At 39.9% G+C, this 17,150-nt stretch overlaps 1 protein-coding gene across 2 annotated transcripts in view; it reads left to right on the top strand.

Moving 5' to 3' along the window:
* The window catches only part of SESN3 (sestrin 3), a 68,008-nt gene extending 51,143 nt beyond the window's left edge, over window positions 1-16,865 (top strand). Inside the window, exons 6-10 of one of the 2 annotated variants that reach the window (XM_088140594.1) lie at window positions 4,416-4,554; window positions 8,032-8,132; window positions 8,652-8,842; window positions 13,297-13,441; window positions 14,601-16,865. In XM_088140594.1, the coding sequence (XP_087996720.1) occupies window positions 4,416-4,554; window positions 8,032-8,132; window positions 8,652-8,842; window positions 13,297-13,441; window positions 14,601-14,687 (663 nt within the window). In that variant the 3' untranslated portion in view covers window positions 14,688-16,865. Of the gene's footprint in view, window positions 1-4,415; window positions 4,555-8,013; window positions 8,133-8,651; window positions 8,843-13,296; window positions 13,442-14,600 lie in introns of both variants that reach the window. The other variant, XM_088140593.1, reaches the window with a different exon arrangement.
* The last annotated feature ends 285 nt before the right edge of the window (window positions 16,866-17,150 follow it).

Genomic DNA, 17,150 nt, shown 5'->3' with positions numbered 1-17,150 from the left:
CTATATATGTTTTCTAGGATTTTAGCTAAAATTCTGTGTCATCTGCAAATTTAATAAGCATTCTTTTTACCTCTTTATCTATGTCATTAATGAAAATATTGAAGAGTAACGCATCCAGGACTGATGCTTATGGAAGCCCACTTGATACCTCCTGATATTTCTTTTTTATGTAACTTTGATAGCTTATCTCTTGGTATCCCTTGATATACTTGCTTCCCCTCCAATTTGATGAGAAATGAATGATGAACATTCTTTGAATACAATGTTTGAGCCAGCTGTGTGTCCACTTAATTGTCATTTTGCTAATTAGCATGTCACATGGTACTTTATCAAATACTTTTCTAAGTCAAGATATACAGTATTGTATCTGTAGCAAAGAGATCAAAACTTGTTTTTGACTTTTGGTAATAATTGCATTGTTTCAAGTTGCTTACAGATCAGTTGCTTTAGAATTTTTCCGGTATTAATGCTAGACAACAGGTCTGTAGTTCCATGGATCTTTTTTCCCTTCCTTTATGAATAGGGATGTTTGTTCTCCAGTAATCTGGCACTTCAACAGTTCTCCAAAATTTTTCAAAAATAATACATAAAGTTTCAGATGGATCAACAGCTAGGTCTTTCTGTACAATTTACATGGTCCTGAAGATTTCACTCATTCAAAATACATAGGTATTCCCTAAGCAGATTTTGCTCAAGCTCAAGCCTGCACATTCATTATGTTGTTCACAATTTCTTAGTGAATAGATATCATCCTGAATATCTGATCTGAAGAGCATTGCTTTTTTTGTTAGCTGTTAGCATTTTGCTGTTACTTTTGAGCTTTTGATCCACTGAATTTTCTGTTCTTTTATTTTGAACATATCTGAAGAAGTCCTTTTTGTTGTTTTTAACATCCAATTATTTTCGTTTTCTTGACCCCACCTCTATAGTTCTGGGCTACCTGTTTGTAATCTTCCTTGGTGACACTTCCTATATATATATGTATATGTATATGTATATGTATATGTATATGTATATGTATATGTATATGTATATATGCGCACGTACTGAAATTTCATCTCCAGCTCTCACAGGATTCAGTTGAAAGCTCTTCTGCTCAAGCTTACCTTTCTTTGGCCAGACACATTTTCACCAATCCTTATGTGGTACAACTTCTCCTACAACTGTGGTCCATTATTCAGATAACCCAAACCATGGCCTCAAAAAACAGATCTCTCCTGTTGACTATGCAGTTGTTGGTCAGCCATCCACTTGTATTACTCTGTCCTTTTCCAACTGAAGTCCATGTTAATGAAATTAGAGCTGCTCTAAGGCAGAATCATTTATATTCCCCTGAATTAGCACCAAGAATAATTGTCAGACTTGATATATGTTCCGCCAGCTGTAAAGAGCAGGATGACTAGGCAGGATTAACGTTTGAAACTGGTAAACTTTAGAAGTTGAACTGTCACATCCCTCATCCATCTTCCTGGCAGAAAGCACATTTCACAAGCCAACAGGTCTGGCCAGTCCATGATTTGTTTTGGTTCCTCATGGTAATGAGCTTGTACTCTGGCACTTCTCTTTGCATTCTTCAGAGCACAGTTGAATCCCTCTTTTCTTCATGGATCCATCCTCTTGTGTACTGGTCAACAATGTCTTTTTTTTTTCTTCCAGAAAGGCTAAAGGCCCCTTTATTCTGCAAAAGGCTCCAAGCTGAGTTCCAGCAGTGCAGAATATCTTCTATATATTATTATTATTATCATTATCATCATTGTCACTCTCATTCACTGGGTTGGTTCTTTGTTTGCTTCTCTTCCTTATGGAAAGGTGTTTTCTCTGTCAGCTGTTGTTATAATGTCTGTTTTGTTTTGACTAATGAATCTTCTCCACTTATGAACTGGTTTGGCTACTTGCATTTCTTATCTTCATTTTTTTTAAGCACTGCTGCACATTTGCACCTGCTACAAATTGTTTGTTGCGATGAATGTCAGAATGCCACAAGTATTGCAAGTTGTGACTGAAGGGTCATGTCCATTCATTTTCATTTTTGTTTCTTAAGGCAACACCAGTGGAAAAGCTTTCATTTAGAATATACTGTAGGAAATACATAGTAAATATAGGAAAGCTTAAGCACCACTCTTTTACCTACTTTTTCTACTTCCATATCAAGCCCCTATCATTGTTTACATAATTGTGACATCATAGGGAGTATTTTGAATTGAGAAAATCTGCAGGCAGGTAGCATGAATAATTTTTATGTTTTCTTAATAATTGTATTTAAAAAATTTAAAAAGAAGATACAAACTAATAAAAGTAAGAAAGAAAAAAGAAAAAGAAAGAAATCAAAGAAAGCTAAAAGTGCAAAAAAGGAAAAAAACTAAAAGAAAAATAGAAAAGAAAAAAGTTACAAAGAAGTGGCTTTTCATCTTCTTTACAGCAGATATAGGTACAATGATAAATTTACCTGTTTTTCTAAAGTTACAACATGTCTCTCTTCTTTCTATAATCTGTCCTGTCTAATCATTAGAACCATAAATGATACATTCATTTTTCTTTTCTCCACAAAAGTCCATAAGGGGTTTCCAGTCAGCCATAAACGTAGGTATTGTCTTTCCTCTAGTCAAAGAAATCAATCTGGCCATCTCAGTGAGTTCCATCATCTTCACCAACCATTCCTCCATTGCGGGTATTGCTGAGTCTTTCCATCTTTGTGCATACAATAATCTCGCTGCAGTTATCATATACAAAAACAAGTTCCATGACTTTTTTCCAACTGTTTGTCCATCAGTCCCAAAAGAAAGACCTCTGGTCTCAATTAATCTTTAACATTCTCTGAATCAGTGTATGTATTTGAATCCAAAATTTTCTAGCTGTTTTATATGTCCACCAAGCATGATAAAATGTCCCTTCTTGTTATTCACATTTCCAACATGTATTTGAAGTGCCTTTATACATTCTAGACAATTTTTCTGATGACATACACCAACGGTACATCATTTTGTAAAATTTCTCTTTAAGATTACAACTAGTGTAAATTTCAGTCCTTTCAACCATGTATTTTCCCATTGTTCCATCTGCATATTATAACTAAAATTTTTAGCCCCCTTTAACATACATTCTTTCACTTGTTCTTCTTCTGTTTCAAATTTCAGTAGAAGTTTATACATTTTAACAATTACATGTTCATCATTTGTACATAATTCCATTTCAAACTCAGTCTTACAATGTTCAGAACCATAGATTCTTTTGTCTACTTTAAAACCTTCTAAAACTGTAGAAAGAGAACCATTGACAACTACTTCCTTCAGCTACCAGTTCTTCTCTTGATTTTATTTTACCTTCCCCTTGACAAAATTCTAGTATCTCATGATAAGTTAGCCATTTGTATTTGCCTATTATTTCTTGTCTATAAAATGCTTCTTGTGCTGAGAGCCACAAAGGTGTTTCCAGGCACAACCTGGATTTATCTATTACAAATTCTCCATATGGCGTGTCTAACATAGCCAACACAGTAGCATGCAGGATTTTACCAAGTAGGAAAGCACCTTTTATGTAAAATAGAAGATTTGTACCTGGTTACTTGTTCAAGGAGCCTTCTGTACCAACTAGCAAAGCAAAAACAAAAGTCCCTCAGAATCTGGAACAATAGTTTCCAAGTCATATTTAAAGAGGAAGGAAATCTCAAACCTCAGTGGTTATTAAAATAGATTTAGAAGTGTGTGGGCAACACCTGCTAAAACTTCAGTAATCCAAGAAATGGCATGAGATTTGCTGTATATAGCTTACACCAACAACATTCATTCACTATGCCTCTCCATACCTTTCTGTATTTGCCAACTGTCCTCCCTTCCACCATATTCATATGCCACATCATGCGTTGGCTTTTTGAGGATCTCCATCAGCTCCAACCATGATTTTCTTGGTCTTCTACTTCCTCTTGATACATTCACTCTTCCTTCATATATTTGCTTTGGATTCAATCCCCATTCATTTCCTCTTATGACAAAACCATCTCAATGAACTCCTTTCATGTTGTTCACTCACTTTTGTATACAGTCCACATTTATTCAGCATCCTTGACCTTATCTCATCTTCTTATACTACACACACTTCCTAAGTACCCTATTTTCACTGCATCCAACTTGGTTTTATGTTTCTTCTGACATACAGAATTCTTCTGACAGAAGAATTCTGACATTCTTCTCAACTATTGCTAGGCAGAAGCATGGTCTTATCCACAGCCACCACACATAGTAGGAAGGGGTTGTTTTTTGTTTTTTGTTTTTGCATAATTTAGTCAGGAATGGAACATGAGTGCTCCCCTAAACCTTGAGTATAAAATGTAAAAAAGTAGGGCGAGGAGCAAAAATTAGTTTCATCTTGAAATAGAATCAACAAGTTGTAATATTCTTCCAACTTGTGGTCTGTTCTAGCTCTCCGATTCATTAAGTGAGCTGGAGGCCTTGATGGACAGAATGAAGAGGCTGCAGGAGGAGGAGGAGACTTCCCCAGAAGAGATGGATACATGCTTTGAAAAAGAAAAGTCAGAGAGCCTACTAGTTGTTACCGAAGGTATTGCACTCTGTGTGCTCCAGTGGAGCTCCTTTCATAATTCAGTTTTTAGAGGTATAACTGGAGATCAATCCCTGAATTTAATAAAAACAAGCTAAACAACAAAAGCAGTTCTCACTTGCTGGATATTGTTTACAGCCCGTTTATACATGCAGAGAAGTCTGCTTTCTTCAGACTCAGTTATTTCAGAGTATTGTAAGTGGGAAACTGTTTGCAGAGTCACCCTCTGGGGGAGATGGGCAGCATATAAATTTAATAATAAAATAAAATAAAATTCCCCTATACCAGTAATAAATCTTTAATCATAAAATGTCTGGAAGGCTTTAGCTCATCTTTCTCTCTGACATACTAGCTGGGGAATTCTGGGAATTGAAGTCCACACACCTGGGAAGTTGCTGAAGTTGAGAAACACTGATTTAGAGCAAGGATAGGGATTTTCTCCCCCCAATGAAGTGGTACGTGCCTTTCAGCTAATCTGTCAGAGGGCTACATGCTGCCAGCTGAGAGGCTGAATGCCCTTGCCAAAGATCTGAACTGATCACATGCAGAGAGCTTTTGAATTTAAGGCTGGGTGCTTGAACTTTAAGTTTGTAGACAATGGCTACCTTGGAAATCCTTCTTGTAATCATATTCATGTTATATATGCTTAAAGACACAGACCTTGCCAGAGCTGAGCAAATGGGTCAGAAGGTGGAAAGATGATTTAGTATTTGAATTCAGATTAAGTTGGACAAATTATACTCGTAGCCCCCAGGCACTTGTTGAGTGGAGAGTTTGGCCTGACATTTTATTTTAATTTGAAGTCTACAGGTAATCCTCAACTTACGACCATTCATTTAGTGACCATTTGAAGTTATGACAGCACTGAAAAAAGTGACTTATGACCAGTCCTCACACTTACAACCAACACAGCATCCCCATGATCACGTGATCAAAATTCAGGTGCTTGGCAACCAGCATATATTTATGATGGTTGCAGTGTCCCAGGGTCACATGATTCCCATTTGCAACCTTCCCAGCCAGCTTCCGACGTGCAAAATCAATAGGTAATTGTGCAATTCACTTAGTGACCTTTGTGATTCATTTAACGGCCACCACAAACATGTCATAAAATCAGGTACAGTCATGTGATGCCTCGCTTAACAACCGCACTGCTTCATGACAAATTTTCTGGTCCCTCTTGTGGTCTTAAATCAAGGACTACCTGTATTGGTGAAAGACACTTCCCCCGACAGAGTTCTTGTGCCATTTCTTCAGCCTGGACATCCACCGAATGTTTAAACATCAACTCCTTTAATCCCCTAACTAGCAAGTTCATTGCTGGGAATTCTGGGAATTAAAATCCACATATGTGGAAGGTGCCTCAGTTGGGGAAAGCTGGGCTGAAATATTTATCAGGGGGAAGAAGGCAAAAGAATCCCAAAAACTAGGCCTCCAAATGTTGTACAATACCAGTTACTGCGTTCTTCCCAGGATATCACAGAAGCCCCTATGAATGAGCTAGGTACCTTTGTGGTGCATGAATTATTGCAGTGGCTAATACAACTGAAAAACTGAGCTGAATAGCTGGAAAGGGGGATAAAAATGCTGCATTTCTTACCCTTGTGCTGTATACTTTTTTAAAACAGTATTTTTAAAGCAAATTATCTCATGCAGTAAACATGTTCTTATGCCACTTAGAATGGAAAAGTTAAAGGATTCAGGCTGCGAAGACAAGGCAGATAGAAACTCTTTTACTGCTCAGTCTCAGCTTTTAATAACTTGGTCATTTTTTAAAAAAAAAAAATTCTGTCATGGACTTCCATAAAGCTTGTTCCAAAAGAGATGGCAGGAATCCGTAATAAACCAAAGAGTAATTCAAGGCTTGACAGCTTTGATTTCTTAAACTGCATTAAGGAACTATTTGGAAGCTTGCCAGTTAGGCTTCTTCCCACATAGTTATGTTTTCACTGGCTAGTGAGCCAGAATAAAGATAAAGGCGTCCTTGTGACAGTTGGGCGAACTGAAGGGTTTCTTTTTAATGGTGCTAGGGACAGACACAGAGCAGGTTCTGCACCCAATTTCATCAGGATGCCTGGGAGCCAGCCAAGATGGGGAAAGAAGATACTGTAATTTGCAAACAACTTTGCAGCAGTCAGGGGTGTCTAACAAACTTGAGCCATTTCAGCATTTGATAGGCAGAAAGAAGGAAATGGATGGAGGGTTCCTTGATAAGAGAAATGTCCTGCATTAATTATTGGTATTGCTGGAGTTTTTCCATATTGCTCAGAATATTGAAGAACTTGGCTTTTAGCCACACATCTCTTTTCATCAGCTTTACCCAAATGGCTCTAAGCTACAATCTAACTTGCTAGATCTTGTTTTTCTTCTCCCCCAGAGATAACGGGCAAAGTGGTTCAATCTGTATTTGCCCCTGCTGATCCAGTGGGGCTATGACTGAAGTACAGCCACACTTGCCCAAGCTATGGCATTTACTGGACTGGCATCCTATTTCAAACCCAGAGGTATCTCTCTGGGCAGAGGGTCCCTATCTTTTGCATGGACTTTTCCTTGTTATCAACTAAAAATCTGCATTGCTGCATTCTGATAGCCCCTAAAGATACCTTTGTATAGCAATTATAACACCTGGGCCATCCTCCAATGCTGACCCAGTGAACTGGAAGTGATTCATAGAGGCTCAGCTGATTGGTGTTCTGAACTGAATGGTACATCACTCGTTCAGAAGCATCTTTAGGAACAACTGGGGTTTAATATTTGGGTGAAAGATTTAGTTTACAAATATATGTATATATTTGAAATGAATGCCTGGTTGGTGCCTGACTATTGCCTGTGAATTCTCTTTCAGGTTGTCTTTTTTCCTAGGCATGGGCTCGCAGCTCCATTTTGGACTTCCCTTTCTTTAATTTATTGAGGTCTTTTTTAAAATTGTCCTACTTTATATCACATGTCAAAACAGCATATCTAGCTGAGAACAAATCAACTGTGTTTTTGCCTGAAACTGAACTTCAAAATGTTAGATGTAACTCAGACAAGAACAGTTCCCTTTCTAAATTCAGAAGTAAAATTGGGTCAGGGGAAGCATGTGGCGAATCAGCCCAGGCTTATGCCCTGTTTGGTATCATATAATTTTTAAAAAAATGTTTATCCCACCTTTATTATTTTTTATTTAACTCAAGGTGGTAAACATACCTGTATTTTCCCCACAACAACAACCCTGTAAGGTGAGTTGGGCTGACTGGCCCAAAGTCAGCCAGCTGACTTTCATGACTAAGGCAAAACTAGAACTCACAGTCTTCTGCTTTCTAGTCTGGTGCCTTAACCACTAGACTAAACTGTTTTAGTTTTAAATTGTTTTACATTGTTTTGAGATGTTTTAGTTTTAAATTGTTTTAAATTGTTTTGAGAGGAATCTTATAAGAAAGGGTACATTTTACTGTCTCCTATACTTTTCTTTAATAGCATTTGATGATGAATTAGTTTCCATGGCAGATGTTTCCCGCTACGTTGAAGACCCTGGATTTGGTTACAAAGATTTTGCAAGACGGGGGGAAGAACATCTTCCAACATTTCGAGCCCAGGTGAATTACATGAGTAACTTAGTGATGGAGAACCAAATTAAGAAGTATATATGGTAACCCCTGTCAGTCGTAAGTCTTTTGGAGTTAGCATCCTAGCTTTTGTTCAAAGTAACTTTTTTTCTGTTACTTCTCTGAATTGAGGAATACTGTTCTATCCAGTCCAGAACTGAAAGCATGGTCTGGTTGCTGCTTTCTGAGACTTACACCAGAAAACTTCCCAGCCTTACCTAGAAATGCCTGGGATTGTCCTTGTGACCTTTTGGCATGCAAACCACATCTTCTGCCATTGAGCTGCAATCTTTGACCATGATTAATACAGAGTCAGAGTATACGTTCTTAAAGAAGCATTATCGTTGGAGAAAAAAGTCTCAAAAGATCCTAAAATATGTTAATGTAGGGAAATGTGTTCAAGAAAAGTTCCCTTTTCTTCCCAACAAGAAGAATTCATTTATTGATTGCACTTATGCTCTTTCTCCAAATAAATTAGAACAACATTTGTGGAATTCATTTCTTTTATAGGACTACACCTGGGAAAATCATGGATTCTCCCTTGTGAACAGACTGTATTCTGATATTGGGCATCTCCTGGATGAGAAATTCCGGATGGTCTACAACCTCACCTACAATACCATGGCCAGCCGTGAAGATGTTGACACCACAATGTTAAGAAGAGCTTTATTTAATTATGTTCACTGTATGTTTGGCATCAGGTATGTTTATACACTGGCCGGGATAATGGATATATTCCGTAGTCTCCTGACTTGTAATAGTCACACTCTGTAATCAGTGGATGTTGTGTATTGTAGTTAAATAGTACTTTATGTTTGAAAAATTAAATATGATGCAATAGAGGTGAGATAAATATTAGCCTCTGAGTGAGAGAAACACAGTATTTGTTGTATTCCCCTTTTTATAGATGAGTATGCATTTATAATTAAAGAATAGACGTAAACAGAGTCAAAAGTAATATGATGGCATTCTCTCTGGGTTAATATCCAGCCACTGTTTGTTTGTTTGTTTCCCAAGAACTGAAGACATGCTGTAGGATCAGCAGGTTTTGTTTTTACATTTAGGGGCAGAGTAAATATGATGTTAACTATCCCTTGATATTTAATATGCATTTAATATTTAACCCTATTTTTTCTTTCCCTGCTGTAGTCCTGATGAAAACAGTTCTACAAATGCTGCTATTTGGGGAGAAAATAATTGGAAGAAATCTCACTTTATTATTTCTATTAGCTAACCAGACTAATGCAGCTTCAGAGGAAAGTGCTTTTCATCCAGACCTTAGTAGGGAAGAGCAGAGTTAAATTTTCACACCCTGATAAATACCAGATTCCAACACACACACACACCTCAAAGCCCTCCTTTGGGCATGTTGGAGAAATACCCTGAAAACCCCCGTGTCCTTCTCCCTTCTCTGCCAACTGGGTGGCAAGGTCCAGGTCCATTCTTATACTCATTCAGAACATAGATTAAAAATCTTCAAAACTTTATTAAGAGTCTGCAGCCTCTTCGTCAGACCCACAAGGACATCCAACTTACATGCAAGTAACGTTCCCAGGCAAAAGACCCCAAATACACATACAAGCAATGTAGTCAGTGTCACACAAGGCATTTCAAATGGTGCAATTGCATTGGCTAATCCCCATTTGGTCACTTACACATCTCTAGGCAAGTGGAAAATCCCCCACAAGTTTACCTTTGCACACACATAACAGTGGCATTTCCATAGCAACCTACAACAGGGTTTGTCCCATTATCTGTAGCAGCTGTTTCGTGGTGCAGTGAGCAGTTCCACTGCACCCTTGCACCTGCGTAAGCATAGTGACCGTTTGCTTACCTATCCCGTGCTGTTCCAGTTAACTTTGCGTTCTAATAATGAAGTCGGTTTGACTAGGGCTAAACCTCATTAGGACTAAATTCCTCGTGAATCCCCCAAATTCCTCTGGATCCATCCATCTCTTACAGCTGTTACTTGCATAACTTAAGATACACCAACAAGACTGCTATCTGGTGTATATTTTAGAACGCATTACAGGTAGTCCTCAAGTTACAATCATTTGTTCAGCGACCATTTGAAGTTGACAGTGCTGAAAAAAATGGACTTATGACTGGTCCCCAAAGTTACAGCCATTGCAGTGCCCCTGCACTCATGTGATCGTGATCTGGGCACTTGGCAACCCGACTGCACTTATAACTGGTTGCCAAGCACCCCACAATCACATGATTGCCATTTGCAACCGTCTCTGCCGGCTTCCCAGAAGCAAAGTCAATGGGGAAGCTGGCAGGGGAAGTTGCAAGTTGCTTGGATAAATCTCCCCCACCCACCCTGGCCTTTCTTCACTCATTTGCACACACCGTGCCCTCCTTTCCTCCTTTGCTGGCTCACATGCACCAGCACCCTCCTTCCCTCTTCACTCACTTGCACACACGCACTGCACCCTCCTTCCTCCTTTGCTCGCTTGCATGCACCATCTCCCCTTTGCGTTCATACAGTGCCAGAAGTGCCCCAGGAAAGTCCTTGAGCCAGCAAAGGAGGAAAAGAGGGCACAGTGCATGCAAGTGAATGAAGGGGGAAGGAGGGCCAAGAAGCCCCTGAGCTCCAGCATGGCAAGCAGCCCCAGAGCTGTATGATTCTGGGGCTGCTTGCTGCCCTGCAGGCAGGGTGCAGGGCAGCCAAAAGGACAGAGTTGGGGGGGGGAAGATAGGCAGGTGGGGGCAGTTGAAGGCAGTCCCTTACCTTACTAAGGCTCAGGGCTGAAAGGGTCCAAGCCTGGAATGGCTTGGATTGGGGTAGGTCCTCTGCTAATGACTGGTGGAATTCACTTAATGACAGCAGTGGGGAGTGCCAAGTTTGCTGTCACTAAGCCATGCAGTCATGTGACATCTCGCTTTACAACTGCATCACTTCGCCATGGAAAGTCTGGTCCCAATTATGGTCATAAGTTGAGGGGTACCTGTACAACAGTGTTTCTCAAACTTGGCAACTTTGTGTAGACTTCAACTCCCAGAATTCCCCAGCCAGCTTGTAAACCAACTTTACGTTAACTGTGCTGATTTATATTTGCTTCCAGGACCAAAGTAACAGTGGTGTCAGGGGACTAATCCCTCATTTGCCATTAGTTCAGAACATGTCTCCTCTGCCTACTCAGTTCTCTTGGTAGAACTCTGGATCTTGTTCAGAGGTTTCCCCTTCTTTGTCCTCATAGGATTGACAAAATGCTTTTGAGTGGCTGAACTACACTGAATCTTAACCTCTGACTGAACTGAAAACTGTAAAAATCTAGTAGCTTTACTGAAAAATTAATCCTTTCTAATATGCAATTAACCCTTTCTAATATGCAAGCAAAAGCAAGAATACTCCTGAACAGATGATTGGGACAGCAGTTTAAAAAATGTAATCATGATCAGTCTGGTTAAAATTACAGCCTGCAATATTGTGGGCACCCAGTTTAAGTTCTTAGCTTTCTGCCTTTGACCCTCTGAGCCAGATTCCACCCTCTGCCTCTAAAGTCACAGCGCTGAACCTTTTCTTGCTTTAAATTTATTTATAGCCTTGTAGTTACTCAGTGGGATGTCCATTTTTGTCAGGACATTTCAGTAACTTGACCAAATGCAAAATAGCGAGAGGTGTTTTCAAAAGGCAAAACATAAAAAAAAAAAAGGTTAATAATCTTAAAACCAGTCCATACCAGCTTAAAGAAAGACATTCAGTAAAACCCATATTGCTCTTGTAAAACCTCCTTTTTATGTTTTCTAGTGAAAAGGCTAAGTTAAAGCATGTTTAAGCTATTGAACCAGAGAAGGCTTACCCACAATCCCCTGAACAGCTTAGGCTGAGGACATATGAAGGACATAGATCCCGCTTCCTGAAAGGCATTCATCTGAAATGCTGGCTGGGGAATTCTGGGACTTGAAGTCCACACATCTTACACCTGCCGAGGTTGAGAAACACTGGTTTAATGGAATGCGAGATAGGTGAGGTTAGGCCTTTCCCTCATAATACTTAGGCAGGTGAGAAAATCCTGCTTAGCTGTGCAATGCTTTTAAATATAGGGTTGAAGGTTTGAACTATTTTTTTGTGTGTGTATTTTTGGTTTCATTGATGTAATTTTTAAAAGATGCCTTTTAGCTTTCTTTTGTTTTCTAATTGTTTTGGCAGCGCTCGCAGGGGTGGGGGAAAAAAATTAAAATATATTGCTAAATAATCAAGATCTAAAAAAGTGCATATTGAACATCAAGACTCATGGGATGGGTCAACTAGTTTGGCCCTTCTTTCACACTCGCATTGCCAAATGCAAAAGGCTATAGCAAGAAGCAGGGCTAAGTAAGAAATATCTTTAGCGCCACTTCAGAACAATTTCCCATGATGAGTGAAACTCTCCTTGCCTCTTCAGGATTGTTCAGCAACTTGCATTCCTGGGCCAGGCATCGTTCAACATCCATCCTGACTTTTTAAAAGCCGTTTGCTTCAGTCCTCCTTCACATGAGAGAAGTCATATGCAGGCCTGGCCCTGGGAATAAAACTACAGACACTAAACTTAGATCTGTGCTTGTTCATTGCACAGTGAGGGGAGCTCCAAAAAGTCATGTTAAAAAGTGGCAAGGCTTTAGGTGGTGGCCATCTTGACTTTTTTGATACCTCTGCAGACTCCCTTGATTGTGGCTAAGCGCTCATAATGTGCATTTTGGATGGAAGGGGAGAGAAGGGCAGCCATTTTTCTCTTGTTGCCTAGTAAATTTTTGTGACTCTGATCTGCATGAATTCTGGAGCATAGTTTGTTAGGGGACCCCCCCCCCCACATACACACACAAAAAACTTCAAAATGATTTCCAAGAAGCAAACTCTTCTAAGGAGTTTCAATCACAAGAATTGCTCCTAGTGATGTTCTCTCAACCCTAGCAAATAGGCTGGATGAATTTGGTCCTAAGATTGTTAATGAGAATTAGCTCTTTTCAGGTAAGTGTCAGGTTAATGTTTGACAAAGCTAATTGAACTAGATCATATTGGAACTGTACGAATCACAATCCAGGATTTAGGCAGATTTTATTTTGACACACAATTGTAAGTGATTTTTCAGCCAAAAAAAGAAGAATTGCTTTTTTAAAATATCACATGTGCTCAGAAAAGAGAGATTCAGACCAGCTTAATCTTGCTTAGATACGATGACTATGATTACGGCGAAGTTAATCAGTTACTTGAACGGAACCTGAAGATTTACATTAAGACAGTGACCTGCTACCCAGAGAGAACTACCAAGCGCATGTACGACAGCTACTGGCGCCAGTTCAAGCACTCAGAAAAGGTGAGTCCCTCAGTGCCAAACGCATTAGCACACATTCTTTTTGTACATAACCCAGAGAAATGGCATTTCTGCAGAAGCAAATTGTCATATCCATACACTAAACACACCCTTCCCTTGCATTAATATTCTCCTCAACCACCAAGAGTGAAACTTTGGGATGGCCACACCTTTCTATTCCAAAACCTGTGGGTGGAACAGTCTATCTTTTAAAAAAAGGGGATTGGAGGGAAATTCTGTTTTAAGGCAGGTGACAAAGATTCTGTAACATCTGATCTTGGTAATAACTCTCTGACAGTTTCTTCTCACATGCAACATTCCAGTTGATGCTGCAAGTGGTGAGTGGTGAACTGGCATCCATGAACTAGTCCATTTATTTTATTTGTAAATTTTATCTAGGTGTCTGAAACCACCTGGATTCTAGGCAGCTTACAGAAATTAAATGTTAAAAAGAAGAGATCAATAAAAATTAATTGTGGCTAAAATACAAAATGAAAAATTATAAAATTAAGAAGTGTATCATGATCATTCCCCAAAAGCCTTCTGGAAAATCCATGTTTTCACCAGCTTCTGGAAGACCATGAGGGTGGGGGCCACATGCACTTCAGGTTACAGAGCAGGGGGGCTGCTGCAGACAATGATTGAAGACAGTCAGATCTTCTCATATTGTACCTCCTGATAGATGGGGACACTCAGTAGGTGCTCCCTCATTTTCTGGGGAAGATGGGTAGAAACTGTTGGGGAAAGGTGATCTCTAAGACACCCAGGCTCTGAGCCATGTAGGCCTTTCTAAGTCACAACCAGCACCTTATTATAGGTCACAACCAGCACCGTGAATTGCACAAGGAAACCTACTGGTAGCCAATGCAGGTTGCACAGCAAAGGTGTTAAGCAGCATTATTTAGACCAATCGCTAAAGGTGTAACATAGCTGTACTGAGACCAAGCACCAAGCCCAGGGGCTGCTGCATTCTGGACCACCTGAAGTTTCCAGGTGGTCTTCAAGGGCAGCCCCGTGTAGAGTGAGTTACAGTAATCTCATCCCTTTAAGCCTCACCATCCCACTTCATGAAAGATCAAGGCACCTCTTTGAGAAAGGGCCTTAACACCATGCATGCCTCTCTATATCCATGTATCACCAACTGGTTTAAATGTTTCCTTAGGTCCACGTGAATCTTCTTCTGATGGAGGCTCGCATGCAGGCTGAACTGCTCTACGCCCTTCGTGCCATCACCCGTCACTTGACCTGACGGGCCGACACAGTTGTATGTGCAAAGCTTCCAAATAAGACGAGCAGTAAAATGCTGCCTGTGGGGTAGCATCCGGCTACTGGATTCCGTAGTGTTGAAAGCTGAAGCTGTGTGTCTGGCAGCTGTTACCGTGCAATGATCTCTCGCTCTTTCCTCTGTCTGTCTATATATTTCTCGATGCTTAACTTTACTAGCGATAGCAAACATAACACTGTGGAACACTGCTTCTGAAGTGGTTTCCCATCGAAGTATTGCTCGCAAACCCTACGCTGGTTTGCTATCACTGATTCTTTGCTGTTTTTTCTTGCGCTCGGAATTAAAACTTTTAAAATGTGTCTTTTGAGGTTCCAGCTATCCCACCCAGTCTCTCCTGTAGACAGTATCCTGCACGGGATTGTCTTTCTCTTCTCCCTCTCTTCCTTTTAGCTCTTTCCTAAATACAGTATATGCTATGTTTTAAGCTGAATTGCTCAGCTAGCTTATTCTTACATAATTCCTAGAAATGTAATTCTTCAGCAGTAATTTGGAGGTCACGTGAAATGAATGCAACTGTTATGCCTGCGTTTTTGAAGAAAAATGTGAAAGCAACTGCTGCAAATCCTGCGGCATGCTACTGAGACACAGCATTGGAATACTTTTTTCTGAATGCAGTGGTTCTTCCCATATCCATTTCAACTGTACAGGTTCAGGGATTGCCTTATCCTCTTTGGCCTACGATTGTTTGCTTTTTGCCCCTCCAAGTGCACGGAGGTTCTTTGCAACCCAAGTCAGCAACTCGGTTTAACTTGGCATATGGGAATTTTTTACCAAGTCACTTTATAACATTTTAAAACTTTAACTGGTTCATAGATCAGGCAGCACTGCAGGGTGTGGAAGTTCAACACATGCTGCCTGATCAAAAGGAAAAAAAAATCTGCACAAGTTCCCCCCCCCCAATGGGAAAGTTTGGTCTTGTGCTAAGTCAGACCACTGGAGAGTTGAGACCAGTCCTGTTCTACTCTTCAGCTTCTCCAAACCTTGTGCATTTGAAGCATGGATTCTCTTGCTGATCTGTAGCTGCTTCCCTGAAAGTTTTATGTGGTGCTGCCTTCTGTTGGGTCAGATCTTTGATCCATCTTGCCCAGTATCACTAGTTCTGGTTGGCAGTCGTTCCATTAGAATCTCAGGTAAGCATCTTTAATTCCCTTATAACTTGAGATCGTTTCACTAGAGATGCCAAGACCCCTTTTACAAGCAAAGAAAGTGCTTTCCCATGAAGTTACAGCTTCTTCCACTGCTGTTTCTTTTTTTAAAAAATGATTATATAAGAGTAATTAGAGTGGTGTTCAATTCAAGCTTTAGAAATTTGATTCCGGTTGTATTTCCCTGAGTGGTAGTGTCAGAGCAGGGTTTTTTATATATATATTTTAAAGCTATGAATCATGTTTCTGTGTGTTGTCATGAGTGAACAAAGGAAGTGCAATATTTGAGCAGAAAGGCAAGTTTTTCCCTAACAAACTTCCTGCTGAAAAGTCCCGTTCAAAATGGCTGGAGAACAGCTGTTTGTTCCTTCCCAAACATTGCTACTACCCTTGGCTTGCTTGCCTTGAACAATCAGCTACTCTTACATTGCCAAAGCATCTATTAAATAAAACTGGGGTGGAGCACACATCCCCATACACTTCTGTGGAACCTTGGTTCCTTCCAGTGGAGACCCCAGTGTGAGTTTCAGAGAAGTGAATGGCAAATGTGCCACAGTCACTTTGATTAGGTGGTTCCCATTGGCAGGTGGCCTTTTTGAGGAAAAGATGTGAATTGCCAAAAAAGATCCCGTCTCTGTGGTGCCTGAGCACACTGTTACAGTTTTAGAGCACAAGATATCAGTGTTTTTATAGCTTTAAGTGTGTTATGTTGAATTTCAGCGAAGTGCCTGAATACTGACCCACTGAGACAGTGACTTTTCAGTTATGGGCCCATTCCAGGGAACGTTAGTCATAGCTGAGTCCCACTGAAATCTAAGCTGCTTTGGCCCAACTGTGACTGTCTTGTCAAAGTCGACAACTTGCCCACTGCCTTTGAGTGGACGTACTCTACCAATATTATCTAATCACTGACCAACATTTTGGCAACAAGATTCAGTTGTGACTAACATCTGCTGGACTTGTTTTGAAGTAGACTTCTCCCTCACCCACCCACCCCTTAAGACTGACTTCAGTTTGTTTTTCTATGCTTTGGAAATGAACGAAATGGGTTTTCTTTTATTCTAAATGAGCTGTAGAAAGCAATATAGAATCATTTTGAAAAAACTGAAAGATTTTCATAATGGTTTGTTTTATAAGAGTGATTTTGAAAGTCTTTCCATGTAAAAACAAAACAAAATACAAAAATGACCAGACCAGGGTTATTTTGTTGAAATTTTTAAAACTTAATTCTTTCCTCTTCTATTACTGTTGTGATAGGATGTTGTTCTCCTACCCCTCTTCC

Source organism: Python bivittatus, unplaced genomic scaffold (genome assembly GCF_059951505.1).
Source record: "Python bivittatus isolate LINGU-HERP-01145 unplaced genomic scaffold, Pbiv_v1 ctg000340_np1212, whole genome shotgun sequence".
In the NCBI taxonomy this organism is placed as follows: Eukaryota; Metazoa; Chordata; class Lepidosauria; order Squamata; family Pythonidae; genus Python; species Python bivittatus.
Note: the sequence above shows the minus strand (reverse complement) of the source record. Positions and strands in the feature narration are given on the sequence as shown.